Consider the following 17,619-nt stretch of genomic DNA (forward strand, 5'->3'; position numbering starts at 1 on the left):
TGAGTCACCCAGGCACCCCTCTGCTCATTTTCTAATTGGGTTGTTTGCTTTTTTGATACTGAGCTGTGTGAGTTCTTTATATATTTTGGGTATTATCCACTTCAATTGCAAATATCTTCTCCCATTTAGTAGGTTGCCTATTTGTTTTGTTGATGATTTCTTTCACTGTGCAAAAGCTTTTTAGTTTGATGTAGTCTATTTGTTATTTTTGCTTTGTTTCCCTTGCCTGAGGAGATAGATCTCCTCCAAAATATTGCTCAGGCAGATGTCTAAGAGCTTATTGACTATGTTTTCTTCTAGGAGTTTTAGGTGTCCAGTATTAAAAACATTTAACTTATTCAATTTTTGAATTTATTTCTGTGTATGATATAAAAAAATGGTAATTTCATTCTTTTGCATGTAGTTGTCCAGTTTTGCCTGCTGAAGAAACTGTTCTCCATTGTATATTCTTGTCTCCTTTGTTGAAGGTTAATTGACTGTATAAGTGTGAGTTTATTTCTTGACTGTTCCACTGATCTATGTGTCTGCTTTTGTGTCAATGCCATACTAGTATTTTGATTACTATAGTTTTTAGTATATATTGAAATCAGAGAGTGTGTGATGCTTCCAGCTTTGTTCTTCTTTCTCAAGATGGCTTTGGCTATTCAAGCTCTTTTGTGGTTTCATAGAAATTTTTGAATTATTTGTTCTAATTCTGTCAAAAATGCCGTTGGACTTGGATAGGGATTGGGTTGACTTTGTAGGTTGCTTTGGGAGTATGGACATTTTAACAGTATTCTTCCATTCCATGAACACATATATATTTCCATTTATTTGTGTTGTTCCTAGTTTCTTTCATGAGTGTCTTTCATATAGTTTTCAGAGTATGGGTCTTTCACTTCCTTGGTTAAATTTATATCTAAGTATTTTATTCTCTTTGATGCAACTGTAAATGAGATTGTTGTCTTGTTTTTTTTCTGATAGTTCATTAGTATATAGAAATGTAACAGATTTATGTGTATATTAATTTTGTTTACTGCAACTTTACTGAATTCATTTATTCTAATAGCTTTTTGGTGGAGTCTTTAGGGTTTTCTGTATATGGTATATCATGTTATCTGCAAATAGTGAAAATTTTACATATTCTTTTCCAATATGGCTTCCCTCTCTCCCTCCCTTCCTCCCTTCCTCCCTTCCTTCCTTCCTCCTTTCCTTCCTCCTTTCCTTCCTTCCTTCCTTCCTTCCTTCCTTCCTTCCTTCCTTCCTTCCTTCCTCCCTTGTCTGATTGCTGTGGATAGGACCTCCAATAGTATGTTGAATAAAAGTGGCAAGAGTAGACATCCTTTTCTTGTTCCTGATCCTAGAGGAAAAGTTTCCAGCTTTTAACCATTAAGAATGATGTTACCTGTGGCTTTGTCATATCTTTGTCATATATGGCCTTTATTATGTTGTGGTGTGTACCATCTGTCATCACTTTATTGAGAGTTTTTGTCATAATGGATGTTGAATTTTATGAAATGCTTTTTCTGCTCTATTGAGATGATCGTATCATTTTTATCCTTCATTTTGTTAATGTGGTGTATCATGTTGCTTGACTTGGAGATTTTTTAAAAAGTTTATTTATTTTGAGAGCAAGAGTGAGTGCAAGTTGGGGAGTGGGGGAGAGAGAATCCCAAGCAGGTTCTGTGCTGACAGCGTGGAGGCTTGATCCCATGAACTGAGAGATGATGGCCTGAGCTGAAACCAAGAGTCAGATGCTCAACCAACTGAGCCACCAAGGCACCTGATTTGCAGATGTTTAACCATCCTTACATCCCTGGAATAAATCCCAATTGATGATGGTGTATGATCCTTTTAATGTATTGTTGAATTTGGTTTGCTAACATTTTTTTGCAGGTTTTTGCATCTATGTTTGTTGTGGGTAGTTGCATCTATGTTTACTAGGGATATTGACATGTAGTTTTCTTTTTTTGTGGTGTCTTTGTCTGGTTTTGGTCTCAAGGTAATTCTGGCTTTATAGAATGTGTTTGGAAGATTTCCTTCCTCCTCTATTTTTTGGAATAGTTTGAGGATAATAGGTATTAACTCTTCTTTAAAACTTTGATAGAATTCACCTGGGATCCATCTGGTCTTGGACTTTTATTTTTTGCTAGTATTTTTATTACTGATTCAATTTCATTACTAGTAATTTGTTCAGATTTTCTATTTTCTATTTTTGGAAGATTGTATGTTTCTAGGAATTTATTCATTTCTTTCAGGTTGCCCAATTTGTTGACATATACTTATTCATAGTAGTCTCTTATGATCCTTTGTGTTTCTGTGGTATAGGTAATAACTTCCTTTTCATTTCTGAATTTATTTGTGCTTTTTCTCTATTTTTGATGAAAGTCTGGCTTTTTAAAAGTTTCTCAGTTTTGTTTATCTTTTCAAAGAAGAAGTTCTTAGTTTCATTGATCTTTTCTATTGTTTTCTAGTCTCTATTTCACTTATTTGCACTCTGATCTTTGTTATTTCCTTCCTTCTACTAACTTTGGGCTTTATTCTTCTTTTTCTAGTTCCTTTAGGTGGAAGATTACATTGTATTTTTGAGATTTTTCTTGTTTCTTGAGGTGGGTCTGTATTGTTATAAAAACTCTTAGGACTGTTTTTGCTCTATCCCAGAAAATTTGGATTGTTGTGTTTCCATTTTCATTTATCTTGAGGTATTTCTTATGTCTCCTTTCATCTATTTGTTGACTCAGATTTGTTGGTTTACTGGCATGTTTTTTAGACTCCGTGCATTTCTGTTCTTTTCCAGTATTTTTCTTATAATTGATTTCTAGTTTCATACTTTTGTGGTCTGAAAAGATGCTTCATGTGATTTCAATCTTAAGTTTGTTGAGGCTTATTTTGTGGCCTAACGTGTTCAGTATGCACCTGAAAAGCATGTTTATTCTTAAGTTTTTGGATGGGATGCTCTGTATGTATTTATTAAGTACTGTGGTCTAATGTGTCTTTCTTTCTTTTCTTTCTTTTGAGAGAGAGAGCGTGCAAGCTGGGGAGGGGCAGAGAGAGGTAGAAAGAGAATCAATCCCAAGCAGGCCCCATGATGTCAGCATGAAGCCCAATGATGCCGGGCTTGATCCCATGAACCAACCATGAAATCATGACCTGAGATGAAATAAGATCAGACGCCCAACCAACTGAGCCACCCAGGTGTCCCTGATCTAATGTATCTTTTAAGGCCAGTGTTTCCATACTGTTTATCTGTGTGGATGATCTATTTGTTGATGTTAGTGGGGTGTTAAAGTCCCTTGCTTTCATTGTATTACTGTCAGTTTTTTCCTTTTATATCTGTTAATGTTTATGTATTTGGGTGTCCCTGTGTTGGGTACATAGATATTTACAAGTGCTGTATTCTCTTGTTCAGTTAATTCCTTTGTCATTATGTAATCTTTTGTTACAGTCTTTGCTTTAATGTTTATTTTGTCCCTATAAGTATTTCTTTTTATTTCCATTTGCATGGAATATCTTCTTCATCCCTTCACTTTTTTTCTTTCTTTCTTTCTTTCTTTCTTTCTTTCTTTCTTTCTTTCTTTCTTTTTCTTTCTTCTTTCTTTCTTTTTTTTTTTTTTTTAAATTTTTTTTTTTTTTCAACGTTTTTTATTTATTTTTGGGACAGAGAGAGACAGAGCATGAACGGGGGAGGGGCAGAGAGAGAGGGAGACACAGAATCGGAAACAGGCTCCAGGCTCCGAGCCATCAGCCCAGAGCCTGACGCGGGGCTCGAACTCACGGACCGCGAGATCGTGACCTGGCTGAAGTCGGACGCTTAACCGACTGCGCCACCCAGGCGCCCCTCTTTTTCTTTCTTTTAATAAATGTTTATTTTTGAGAGAGAGAGAGCTCGCGCGTGAGCAGGGGAGGGGCAGAAAGAGAGGGAGACCAAGGATCTGAAGCAGGCTCCGTGCCGACAGCAGAGAGCCCTACGCAGGGCTTGAACCCATGAACCGCGAGATCATGACCTGAGCCAAAGTCGGACACAACTGACTGAGCCACCCAGGCTGCCCCATCCCTTCACTTTCAGTTGTAGGCCTTTAGATCTGAATTGAATTTCTTTTAGGCAGTGTGTATGTATGTGTGTGTGCGTGTGTGCGTGCGTGTGTGTTTTGTGTGTGTGTGTGTGTGTGTGTGTCTTGGGTTTTTGGTTTTTTCCATTGGTCTTATTAATCCAGTCAGCCACCACATGTCTTTTGATGGGAGCATTTAATCTATTTACATCTAAAGCAATTATTGATAAACAGTGTATTTTATGCCATTCTACTGATTGTTGGTTGTTTTTGAAGTTCTCTGTTCCTTTCTTCTCTTGCTATCTTTCCTTGTGATGTGGTGACTTTTCTTAGTGCTATGTTTATATTTCTTTCTTTTTTTAAAAAAGTTTTTAATGTTTATTTTTTTGAGAGAGAGAGAAAGTGAGAGAGAGACAGAGTGTAAGAGGGGAAGGAGCAGAGAGAGACAGGCACAGAATCCAAAGCAGAGAGAGAGCTGTCAGCACAGAGCTCGATGAGGGGCTTAAACTCATGAACCGTGAGAGCATGAACTGAAACGAAGTTGGACACTTAACCAACTGAGTCACCCAGGTGCCCCTCTTTCTTTGTTTTTTAAGTAGGCTGCGTGTCCAATGTGGGGCTTGAACTCATGACCCTGACATGAAGAGTTGCATGCTCTACACCTGAGCCAGCCAGGAGCCCCTGTATTTTTTTCTTTATCTTTTTTTGTGTATCTGTTATAGGTATTTGAATTGTGATTACCATGAGGTCCATATATAACATCCTGTATATAAAGCAGTCTATTTTAAATTTATGGTCACTTAAATTCAAGTACATTCTAAACACTGCATTCCCCACTCCACCCCCATGTTTTATGTTTTTGATGTCATATTTTACATCTTAATTATTTTGTGTATCTTTTGACAAATTATTATAGGTCTAGATGACTTTACTACTTTTGTCTTTTTTTAAAAAATTTTATTTAATGTTTTTATTTATTTTTGAGACAGAGAGATACAGAGCATGAGCAGGGGAGGGGCAGAGAGAGAGGGAGACACAGAATCCAAAGCAGGCTCCAGGCTCTGAGCTATCAGTACAGAGCCTGACGCGGGGCTCGAACTCACAGACTGTGAGATCATGACCTGAGCTGAAGTTGGACACTTAATCGACTGAGCCACCCAGGTACCCCTGTCTTTTAACCTTCATACTAACCATGTGGGTGGTTGCTGTGCTACCTTCACTATATGTTTACCTTTACCAGTGAGATTTTTTTTCTTTCATAATTATCTTATTTCTATTAATGGTCCTCCCTTATATTTTAGTTTAAAGACATCCCTATAACATTTCTTATAAGGCTAGTTTGGTTTGATGAACTTTAGCTTTTGCTGGTCTTGGAAGCTCCTATCGCTCCTTCAGTTCTGATTAACATCCTTGCTGGGTAGAGTATTCTCGGTTGTTAATTTTTCATTTTAGCACTTTGAATATATCCTGACACTCCCTTCTGGCCTGTAAAGTTTATGCTTAGAAATCAGCTCATGGTCTTATGGGGGTTCCCTTGTATATAACTAGTTGTTTTTCTCTTGCTGCTATTAAGATTCTCTCTTTGTCATTAACTGTTGACACTTTGATTATGTGTTTTGGTTAGGTCTCTTTGGGCTCATCTCTTTTTTTTTTTTTTTTTTTAATGTTTATTTATCTCAGAGGGGGGTGGTGCAGAGAGAGAAGGAGACAGAGGATCTAAAGCCATCTCTGTGCTGACAGCAGTGAGCCCAGCGTGGGACTTGAACTCACGAACTGTGAGATCATGACCTGAGCTGAAGTCAGACACTCAACAGACTGAGCTACCCAGGCACCCCTCTTTGGTTTCATCTTGTTTGAGATTCTGTGCATCCTGGACTTGGATGTATTTGCTTTGCCAGGTTAGGGATATTTACAGCCCTTATTCCTTCAAATAGATTTTCTGTCCCTTTCTTACTCTCCTCTTTAGGGACCCCTATAATTCAAATGTTAGTATGCTTGCTATTGTCCTAGGAGTCCCTTAAAATATCCTCATTTTTATAATTTTTTCATTTTTCTGTTCCTTTTGGAACCCTGTCTTATCACTGATCTATTCTTCTGTATCATCTAAACAGCTGTTAATTCCCTGTCATGTATTTTTTCATTTCATTTATTCTTCAGTTCTAATTGTTTTTTTTTTTAATTTTTTCTCTGTGCTGAAGTTCTCACTGTGTTCATCCATTCTTCTCCTGAGTTTGAGGAATATCTTTATAACCATTCTTTACACTCTTTATCTGAAGTGTTTATCTCCATTTCATTTAGTTCTTTTTTCTAGATTTTGTCTTGTTATTTTGTTTAGAACATATTCCTCCCTTTCCTTGTTTTGCCTAACTCTGTTTCTGTGTATTATTTAGATCAGTTATCCTGCCTCTTCTCACCTTTTCTAATATAAATACTTAATGCTAAAATTTTTCCTCTGAGTACTGCTTTAGGTGTCATAAATTTTCATGTCATGTTTCCATATTCAATGGAAATTCGAATTCAAACTTCAAAATGTTTTTTGTTTTAATTGAAAAAATTTTCTAATTAGCCCTTGGCTTCCTCTTTAAACCACAGGTTACTTGTTCTGTTATTTAATTTCCAAATATTTGGGTATTTCCAGTTTATTTATTTATTAATTTTTTATCTTTATCCTTGAGAGACAGAGAGACAGAGAGCATGAGTTGGGAAGGTGTAGAGAGAGAAGGAGACACAGAATCCAAAGCAGTCTCCAGGCTCTGAGCTGTGAGCACAGAGCCTGATGTGGGTCTTGAACCCACAGACCATGAGATCATGACCTGAGCTGAAGTCAGATGCTTAATCAACTGAGCCACCTAGGTACCCCTCCATTTTACTTTTTGTTAATGATTTCTAGTATAATTTAGTTGTGTTTGGAGGACATGCTTTGTATGATCTTCTTTTAAATTTGTTGATATGTTTTGTGGCCCAGAATATGACATATCTTGGTACATGTTTCATGTGTCCATGAAAAGGATGTTGTTGGTGCTGTATGGTCTTCTGTATCCTTGCTAATTTATTGTCTGCTTCTACTTAGAAGGAGGGAGGTGATGATGTCTTCAACTATAATTTAGGATTTTTTATTTTTATTTTCAGTGATATAACTTCCTAATTAGTTTGTATTCTAAAGCTCTTAGGTGCATACACTTTTAGAATTGTTACTTCTTCTTTGTGAATTGACCCCTTTAGTAACCAGATTGCCCTTTTCATCCCTGACAGTATTCTTTATTCTAAAGTGTGCTTTCTCTCATATTTCATAAAGCCATTCCAACTTTATTCTTTTCCCTACCAGTTTTTCCACTAACATCCTTTTTTAATAAATTGTGATGTAATTTACATATCATAAAATTAACCCTTTCAAAGTATACAGTTCAATAGTTTCCTTCTATTCACAAGATTGTACAACCATCACCACCACCTAGTTCTAATATATTTCATCACCCTCAAAAGAAACCCTATACCCATTAGGAGTCACAATCCATTTTTCCCTACCAATCCTAATGTTCTTTTATTATACCTGGATCCAGTCCAGGATACGATATTGCATATAGCTGTTCCATCTCCACAGTCTCCTCCAATATTTGATGGTCTTTGTTTTTGCTTTTTTGTGACCTTGACAATCTTGAAAAGAACTGGTTAGATATTTTGTAGAATGTCTCTCAGTTTGGGTTTGTGTAATATTTTTTTTCATGATTAAACTGGGATTGTGAGTTTTGGGGTAAGAATACCACAGAGGTGAATTGTCTTTCTCACCATGTATCAGGGAGGTCATGATTTCCACGTGACTTAGCACCAGTGATGTTAACCTTGATCACTTGGTGTAGGTGGTGTCTGCAAGGTTTCTACACTGTTAAAGTTAGTATTTCTTCGTTTCCATACTCTATTCTTAGGAAGGGAGTCATTAAGTCCAGCTCATGCTCATGGGAAAGGGAATTAAATTTTACTTTCTGAATGGGATATATCTACATAAACTTTCTGGAGTAGTACCGTAAGGAACTTATCCCATCTCCCCTTATATTTTTTCATTCAGTAGTTTATACCAATATGCATTCATTTATAGTAATTTTGTACTTCAGGTAATCACCCAGGACCATGAATTGTTTTAGTTTTGGCCATTAGGAGCTCTTTCAGGTTGGCTCCTATGTTCTTTTGACATATTTTTTCTTTAGCATGCCTTATTTTCACACAGTATAAGAGGCTCTAGGCTCATCCTGTATTTTCCTTGCCCCAGATCTAGAATCAAGTATTTCTCCGAAGAACTCTGGTTCCTTTTATTAGGGGATGGTAATTAAAAACCAAGATCCAAGGAACTGGATGTCCTTGTTGCTACTGGGTTGTGGCTACATTAGAGCTGCATTATTTTAAGATAAGTAGCTTTATTGTGATTGTTATTATTTATTTTATTTATTTTTATTTGAGAGAGAGCAGGAGCAGAGAAGGCAGAGGGAGACAGAGAGAATCCCAATCTAGTTCCACACTCAGCATGGAGCCTGACATGGTGCTCAATCCCATAGCCCCAGGACAAGACCTGAGCTGAAATCAAGAGTTGGATGCTCAACTGACTGAACCTCCAGGCCCCTCGTTGTGATTTTAATGCTCATATACATTTATTCATTCAAATTTTTTTAAAGTAATTTTTTAAAAAATGTTTTGAATGCTTATTTATCTTTGAAAGAGAGAGAGAGAGACAGAGCATGAGCAGGGGAGGGGCAGAGAAGGAGACAGAATCTGAAGGAGGCTCCAGGCTCTAAGCTATCAGCACAGAGCCCGATGTGGGGCTTGAACCACAAATTGTGAGATCATGACCTGAGCCAAAGTTGGACGCTTAACCGACTGAGCCACCCAGGTGCCCCAAGAATATTAATTAGAGTTGTTTCAAATTCCCAGTCAGATAATTCTATGCTACATAACTCTAACCAAATAATCTATGCCATATTTGGTTGTGATAATTGCTCTGTCTCTTTATTTTTTCCTTTTTGTATGCCTTGTGATTTTTTTCTGGATAGTTGGATATGATGTACCCAGCTATAAGGAGCTCAGTAAATAGGCCTTAGTAAAATGGTAGTGAGGTAGTGGGTGGAGGAAGTGCATTCTATATTCCTATGATTAGGGCTTAGTCTCAGTGAGCCTTTGCCTCTGGACTGTGAGTTTAATCACAAGAGTTTTTCATTGTCTTCTTTTTTCTTCTTGTCTAACTGTGTTTGCTCTTTCTCAGGACTCTTTTGGCTATTCTGGGTCCCCTAAATTACAACCTTATATGAATTCTGGTACTAGCTTTTCCATTTCTATAAGGAAGGCAGCTGGAATTTCCATAAAATGATGTTGAATCTGAAGATCGGTTTGGGGAGGGTTGCCATCTTAACAGTATTAAGTCTTGCTGTCCATGAATATGCAATATCTTTCCATTTGTGTATGTCTTTAATTTCTTTCAACAGTGTTTCGTATTTTTCAGAGTATAAATTTTGTACCACTTTCATTAAATTTATTTTTAAGTGTTTTATTGTTTTGATGCTACTATAAGTGATATTTTCTTCATTTCATTTTCAGTTAATTAAATGCTACTATATAGAAATATAATTGATGCTGCTATCTTGATCTTTTATCCTGCAACCTTGCTGAACCTGTTTACTTGTTCTGATGACTTTGGATTCTTTTGAATTTTTTATGTATAAGCTCATGTTCTCTGCAGATACATATAACTTTACTTTCTTTCCAACCAATCAGTATACATTTTATTTAATTTCCCTGCTCAATTGCCTTAGCTATCATCTCCAGTACAATGTTGAAGAGAAGTGGTGAGAGTGGTGAAAGCAGACATCCATGTCTTATTTCTGAAATTAGGGGGAAAGCGTTCAGTATTTCACTGTTAGATATGATGTTAGAGTTTTTTAAATCAATGCCCTTTACCAAATTGAGGGATTTCTCTTTTTGAGTGTTTTAAATTATTATGGGGTATTCAGTTTTTGAGTTCTTAGTGGTTGCCCTGGGGATTACAATCAATACCTTATAACTGTGGTAGTTCATTTAATACCATCTTAATTTCAATAGCATACAAAAATTTTGCTCCTAAACACACACATAGCCAACAGAACATGAAAAGATGTTCAACATCACTAATGCAAATCAAAACCACAGTGATATATAACCTCACACCTGTCAGAATGACTAAAATCGAAAACACAAGATGGGGTGCCTGAGTGGCTCGATTGGTTAAGCATCCAACTCTTGATTTCGGCTCAGGTCATGATCTCATGGTTTGTAAGATCGAGCCCTGGTTCAATCTCTGTCTCTCCCCCTCTTTCTACCCCTCCCCTGTGCTCTTTTGGGCACACTCTTTCTCTCTCAAAATAAATAAATGAACATCTTAAACAAACAAAAAAAAAAAGAAACAAGTATTGGTAAGGGTGTGGAGAAAAAGGAACCTTTGTTGATAGAAATGCAAACTGGTGCAGCCACTGTAGAAAACACTGTGGAGATTCCTTAAAAAATTAAAAATAGGATGAATCACTATATGATTTAGTAATTCCACTACTGGGTATTTACCCAAAGAATATGAAAACACTAACTCAAAAAGATATATGCACCCCTATGTTTATTGCAGCATTATTTACAGTAGCCAGGTAAGGAAGCAACCCAAATTTCTATCCATAGATGAATGGATAAAGAAGATGTGGAGTGTGTGTGTATACGTTTACGCATGTGCACACACACAATGGAATATTACTTAGCTATAAAAAATAATGAAACTTGCCATTTGTAACAACTTAGATAGATCTAGAGGATGTATTGCTAAGTGAAATAAGTTACTCAAAGAAAGACAAATACCATGTGATTTCTCTCATATGTGGAATTTAAGAAAGAAAACAAAAGAGACAAAAAAAGTAGACTCTTTAATGTAGAGAATAAACAATTTGGTGGTTATGGGGGGAGGATGGGTGAAATAGGTGAAGGGGATTAAGAGTACAATTATTGTTTTGAGCACTGAGTAATGTACAGAATTGTTGAATCACTATGTTGTACTTCTGAAACTAATACAAACTATATGTTAATTATACTTGAATTAAAAAAATAAAAATAAAAAAATTTTAGCTCTTTACAACTCCGTCCCCTTTACTTTTTTCTTAATATTGCCATACAAATTACAACTTTATATATTATGTGCCCATCAACAAAAATTTTTTAAATATTTTTTAATGTTTTTATTTATTTTTGAGAGAAAGGGGGCGGGCAGATAGAGAGAGGGAGATACAGAATCTGAAGCAGGCTCCAGGCTCTGAGCTGTCAGCATAGAGCCCGGCCCGGGGCTCAAACTCACAGACTGTGAGATTATAACTTGAGCCGTGAAGTCAGATGCCTAACCAACCTAGCCACCCAGGCACCCCCATCAACAAAATTTTTAATTTTAGAGAGAGAATGAGTGTGCAAGCAGGGTAGAAGGGCAGAAGAAGAGAGAGAATCCCTCTCTCAGGTTCCACACTCAGTGCAGAGCCTGACATGGGCCTCAATCCCACAACCGTGGGTTCATGACCTGAGCAGAAATCAAGAGTCAGACACTTGGGATGTCTGAGTGGCTCAGTCAGGCAAGCGTCCACCTTCAGCTCAGGTCATGATCTCACAGTCAATGAGTTCGAGCCCCACATTGGGCTCTGTGCTGACAGCTTAGAGCCTGGAGCCTGCTTTGGATTCTGTGTCTCCCTCTCTCTGCCCCTCCCCCACTCATGCTCTGTCTCTCTCTGTTTCAGAAATAAACATTAAAAAAAAAAAAAAAAGAAAAGGAATCAGACACTCAACCGACTGAGCCATTCAAGTGCCCCAACAGATTTATAATTATTACATTATGTAATTGTTTTTTAAAAAAAGGTTCTTAAATGTTTGAGAGACAGAAAGAGAAAGAGAAAGAGACCTAGTGAGGGAGGGTCAAAGAGAGAGGGAAACACAGAATCCGAAGCAGGCTTCAGGCTCCAAGCTGTCAGGGCAGAGCCCAATGTGGGGCTTGAACTCACAAACTGCAGGATTGTGACCTGAGCTGAACTTGAACAGTTAACTGACTGAGCCACCCAGGTGCCCCTGTAAATGTCTTTTAAATTAGATAGAAGGGAAAAAGAGTTATGAACCAAAAAATACATTTATAATTATGAGTTCTCAGTTTTCATGTATCTAATAATATTTTTTTAATTAAAAATTTTTTTTAATGTTTATTTTTTGAGAAACAGAGAGACAGATTGCAAGCAGAGGAGGGGCAGAGAGGTGGGGGGGAGACACAATCTGAAGCATGCTCTAGGCTCTGAACTGTGAGCACAGAGCCCAACGCAGAGCTCAAACTCAAGAACTGTGAGATCATGACCTGAGCTGAAGTTGGACACTTAACCAATGGAACCACCCAGGTGCCCCTAATTTTTTTTAATGTTTATTTATTTTTGAGAGAGAGAGAGAGAGAGAGTGTGTGCAAGCAGGGGAGGGGCAAAGAGAGAAAGAGACACAGAATCCAAAGCAGCCTCCAGGCTGTGAACTGTCAGCACAGAGCCTGATCTGGGCCTCTAACCCACGAACCTTGAGATCATGACCTGAGCCAAAGTTGGACACTTAACTGACTGAGCCACCCAGGCGCTCCACACTTATCTAGTAATATCTTATTCATTTTATTTTATTTATTTTTAATTAATTCTATTTATTTTTTGTTTATTAGAGAGAGAGAGAGAGAGAGATGGAGTCCGAGTGGGGGAGGGGCAGAGAGAGACGGAGCACAGAATCTGAAGCAGGCTCTAGGCTCTGAGCTGTCAGCACAGAGCGGAACTTATGAACTCCGAGATCATGACCTGAACCGAAGTCAGACGCTTAATCGACTGAGCCACCCAGGCACCCCTATCTAGTAATCTTTTAATGCACCTTCAGTTTTTGAAGAAGAGTTTTGCTGGTTATGGAAATTTTGGTTGATAAGTTTTGTTCTTTCAGCACATTTAATGTCATTTTACTGCTTTCTGGCTTCCTAGTTTCTGATTAGAAATGATGTCTTATTGAGGACCCCTTGTGCTTGATCAATTGTGTCTCTTGCTGCTTTGAAGATTGCCTTTGGCTTTCAGTAGTGTTTGATGATGATATCTCTAAATGTGAATCTGAGTTGATTCTATTGGCAGTTTGTTGAACTTGTTTATGAGGCTTAATGTTTTTCATTAAAATTGGATTTTGGGTGCAGTTATTTCATCAACTATTCCTTTTTGCTCCTTTGTTTCCTTTCTTGCTGGGATTCCCAGTATGCATATGTTGGTATGCTTGTTAGTGTCCCACAGGTCTCTGAGGCATAGTTGTTTTTTTTATTTCTTAGATGAAATAACGTAAATTGATGTATCTTCAGTTTCACTGATTGTTTTTTCCTCTTGTTCAAATCTGTTCAGCCCATTTAGCTTTTTGTGGTTATTATCATTGTACTTTGCCACCCCAGAATTCCTATTGGGTTTTTTCCCCCCTCAAAAGCTATTCCCTTTTTTTAATAATTTCTCTTCATTGATATTCTCAGTGTGCTGAGACCTTTTTCCCATACTGTCCTTAGTGCATTAGCCATGGCTTCCTTTAATCCTTTAAACATTTAATGCAGCTGATTTAAGAACTTGCCTGGTAAATTCAGTATCTGGACTTTGAGTTTCTGTTGATCGGTTTTCTACCCTGTGTATGGGCCATACTTTGTGTTGTTTTCTTTCTTGCCATGTTCTATAGTATTGTGTTGAAAACTGGATGTTCAAGTAATACAATGTGGCAACAGAATTTTTTGTTGCCGTCATTTTAATTGTTTCCTTGCTTAGTGGCTTTTTTCTGACCCAATTCTGTTTTGTCTATATTCTTGTGTGTGTATGTTTGTGTGTGTGTGTGTGTGTGTGTGTGTGTGTGTGTGTGTGTGTGTAAAATGTTTATTTAGTTTTGGGGGGGGGGTGGGTAGACAGAGGATCTGAAGCAGGCTCTGTGCTGACAGCAGAGAGCCTGATGTGGGGCTCAAACTCATGAACTGTGAGATCATGACGTGAGCCAAAGATGGACGCCTAACCGACCTAGCCCCCCAGGCACCCCTGTTTTGTCTATATTCTTATATGTGGCCAGTAAAGTCTCCACTTGGTTAGTTTAATGATCAGCTAATGATTGGACAGCAATTTCCTTAGTTTGATTTGATTTGATTTGATTTCCTGGTACCAAGAAGTCTCCTGGGCATTATAAGAGGAGTTCATATTGAATGAAGCATGCCTTTAACACTCAGTTATGCAGTTTTGAAATCTGCGTTAGCCTTTCCCTCCTCCTTGTACAGATCCTTCAGTATAGCCAGAGATGCCAGTTTAGGGCCTTCTGATGAATTCTCATGACTTTCCTGAGCATGTGTAGAGCCTGGGCATACACAGCCCTACATATGGGCCAGTATTCTAGATTCTTGGGAATTTGTTAGAGTTTTTCAAAGTCCTTATGCACATCTCATATCCTTACTTTTCCTCTTTTTTTTTTTTAATGTTTGTTTATTTTTGGGAGATCACAAGTGGGAAAGGGGCAGAGAGAGGGGGACAGAGGATCCGAAGCAGGCTTTTCACTGACAGCAGCAAGCCCAGTGAGGGGCTTGAACTCACCAACAGTGAGATCATAACCTGAGCTAAAGTCAGATGGTTAATCGACTGAGCCACTCAGGTGCCCCTAAATGTTTATTTTTGAGAGACAGCGCAAGCACAGGAGGGGCAGAGAGAGAGGAAGACAGAGAATCCGCAGTGGGCTCTGCACTGACAGCAGACAGCCTGATGCGGGGCTCAGACTCAGGAACAGTGAGATCATGACCTGAGCCAAAGTCGGACGCTTCATGGACTGAGCCATCTAGTCGCCCCTGTCCTTGCTTTTCTCATTAAATTTTTTGGTTAGTCTGTTGTTTGACCTAACAAGCAGCTTTAAAGTTCAGCATTTGCCTGTCGTTGTTGTTAGCAAACACACCCCATGGAAAGTTATTTTGACACTGCCCAAGCTATAGATCAGGTCAAATGTAGACAGTCTTGCAAGTGAATTTTTCTAGGGAACCATCAAAAATGTCAGGTAGTGACAGTTCTTTGGGATTAAGGCTTGGAAGAAATTTCAGCACATTCTGTGACTGCTTGTCTTCACTTTGAATGTGATATGTTAGTTTTAATTACCATAGCTCCTGGAGAGCAGGTCATGGGACTGGGACAAGTTAAAACACCACAAAGTTCCACTGTTCTTACTGAGGGTCAGCTCTTTTTCTTGAATAGAGACTCCTTGAATTATTGCAAACCTTTGGTTATTTTCTACATTCTGAAGAATTGAGTCTTAAAATTTTTTGCCAATTTTCTTATTGCTTTTATCAAGAGAAGAATTTTTGAGGGTCTTGACTTGCTATGTTTACTGGGTTTTGTAGCTTATTTAGTCTTAGCTTGTCCTTTCTATCCCTTTCTCAGGCTCTTTTACTATACTGTTAAATGAGTGTCTTTCTGGGTTTCTTCATATTTGAAATATGGTATACTGCCAAGGATAGTCACTGCAGTTATTTATAATAGCAAAAGAGTAAGAAACAACCCAAATGTCCCAAAATACAGAAATCATTTATTTAAAATGATTTATCTAATATCCATATGATGGAATGTTACACAGATACTAACAATCATCTATTTAGAGACTATTTTGTAGGAAAATGTATGATACGGATGGGGAAAAATTATAAAATTCAGTATATTCAAATTTTTGAAAATAAGTTTTGTAAAGAAACATGTATATACCAAAAAAACTGCTGGAAGGAGCTGTATCAAAATATTAGCATTTATTATTTCCGGGTAGTATTTAAATCAGGTGAGTTATAAATAATTTTTGTTCTGTATTATGTACCATAAGGTTGTATTAGTTATTTTTTGTGTTAAAAATAAATGTAGCAATTTGTATGACATACCTGTACCTATTACTATTTTTCACTCATATTAATGTAATGAAAAATTATTTTACTGTTGAGTTTGGGTGATTTAATATAAGCTCTTATGAATATTTGAAAAAACGCTATAAGAACATTAATAGTAACTCTGACATTGGGGCTAACAAAATGTATATGAGTAGTTGTTAATCCTAAGAGTTTACTCCATAGAAAGTTTTATTTCACTGGGATATAATAGGGTGAATTATTAGGCAGATGAAAAACCTAGAGTCTCATTTATTAGCATTTCATTTTTTTCCTTTTCAGGCGCATATTAAATTTCCTATTGACTACCCGTATTCACCACCTACCTTCAGATTCTTGACCAAAATGTGGCACCCCAACATTTATGAGGTAAGAGACATATGTTGTGAATTTCTCTGAAGATTCATTTTTTAGATACAGTCCTGCAAAATAACCTATGCATCTCAGTATGCTGTGGTAGTTATGCTGTAGCCACAAGGGAGTATTCATGGTTCCCCACTTGTAGTTACTAGTCTCTAGTTTAATTGTTCCAAATTGAAGGTTGTTTCATAATACCGGTGTATTCTACACATAGATATGTTTATATATAATATATATAAAGCTTAAAATTTTTTTTAAGCTTATTTATTCTGAAAGAGTATGATTGGGGTAGAGGCAGAGAGACAGGGAGAGAGAATTCCAAGCAGGCTCTATGCTGACACAGCACAGAGCCCAACAAGGGGCCCAAACCCACAAATTGTGAGATCATGACCTGAGCCAAAATCAAGAGTTGGATGCTTAACCACCTGAGCCACCCAGGCAACCCTAGATTTTTTTTTTTAAGAGAGAGGGGCATGCAAGCAGGGGAGAGGGGCAGAGGGAAAGAGAGAGGTAATCTCAAGCAGGCTTCATCCTCAGCATGGGGCCTGATGTGAGGCTTGATCCCATGACCCTGGGATCATGACCTGAGCCAAAATCAAGAGTCTGGTGCTCAACCAACTGAGCCACCCAGGGACCCCTATTATATTTAAGATTGAGACTTTGAATCATTGTTGCTATTCCTAAGATTATACTGCCTAGGTGTTAAGATTGGCATTTTAAAAATTTAGTGTATAAAGTCATACAAATTACTATCCTCTAGCTTCACAGCAAGGGTCACCTGTTGCTATGATCACAGATTGAGCTTCTCAGGGGAATTTATCCTACTACATTTGGACTGGCCTCCTTTTAGTAATTGCTTCAGAGCAGTTGAGAACCTCTTTTAGAATAAATCCAAGGTGAGGTTCTTCTACGGAACATTTCACATGCCTGAGGGAGTGATTTCTAGTTTTGTTGGTGAAAGACACTTAGCTTTGGGCTAATCTATAACCATGCTGGAATGATGCATTTTGTTTCTCAGAATCATTATGTAAAGGACCTCTAAAATATCCTTATAGTCCACTCCTTTACCATTTTGTAATCTTTTTCATTGTATTAAGGCTCTGAGGTGGTCTTACTTTATTGAAGCTGTGGACCATGCATTAAAATTCCTTTTTAAAATTTGCAGCCTTAGTCATATAGTCCCTTCTTTTGCTCTGGTGGATATTGGGAAGCTCCTTTGCTCCAGAAACAGAGCAACATAATGCTTGTAGGCAAGAAATGAGGAACTTGCTCTAGAGC

At 37.6% G+C, this 17,619-nt stretch overlaps 1 protein-coding gene across 1 annotated transcript in view; it reads left to right on the forward strand.

The window, feature by feature from the left end:
• The window catches only part of UBE2R2 (ubiquitin conjugating enzyme E2 R2), a 115,600-nt gene that overhangs the window by 67,204 nt on the left and 30,777 nt on the right, over positions 1 to 17,619 (forward strand). Inside the window, exon 2 of the mRNA XM_019424146.2 lies at positions 16,264 to 16,350. Coding sequence (XP_019279691.1) covers positions 16,264 to 16,350 — 87 coding nt within the window. The remainder of the gene's footprint in view (positions 1 to 16,263; positions 16,351 to 17,619) is intronic.

Source organism: Panthera pardus, unplaced genomic scaffold (assembly GCF_024362965.1).
Source record: "Panthera pardus isolate Hobbes unplaced genomic scaffold, ASM2436296v1 HiC_scaffold_20, whole genome shotgun sequence".
NCBI classification, from domain to species: domain Eukaryota; kingdom Metazoa; phylum Chordata; class Mammalia; order Carnivora; family Felidae; genus Panthera; species Panthera pardus.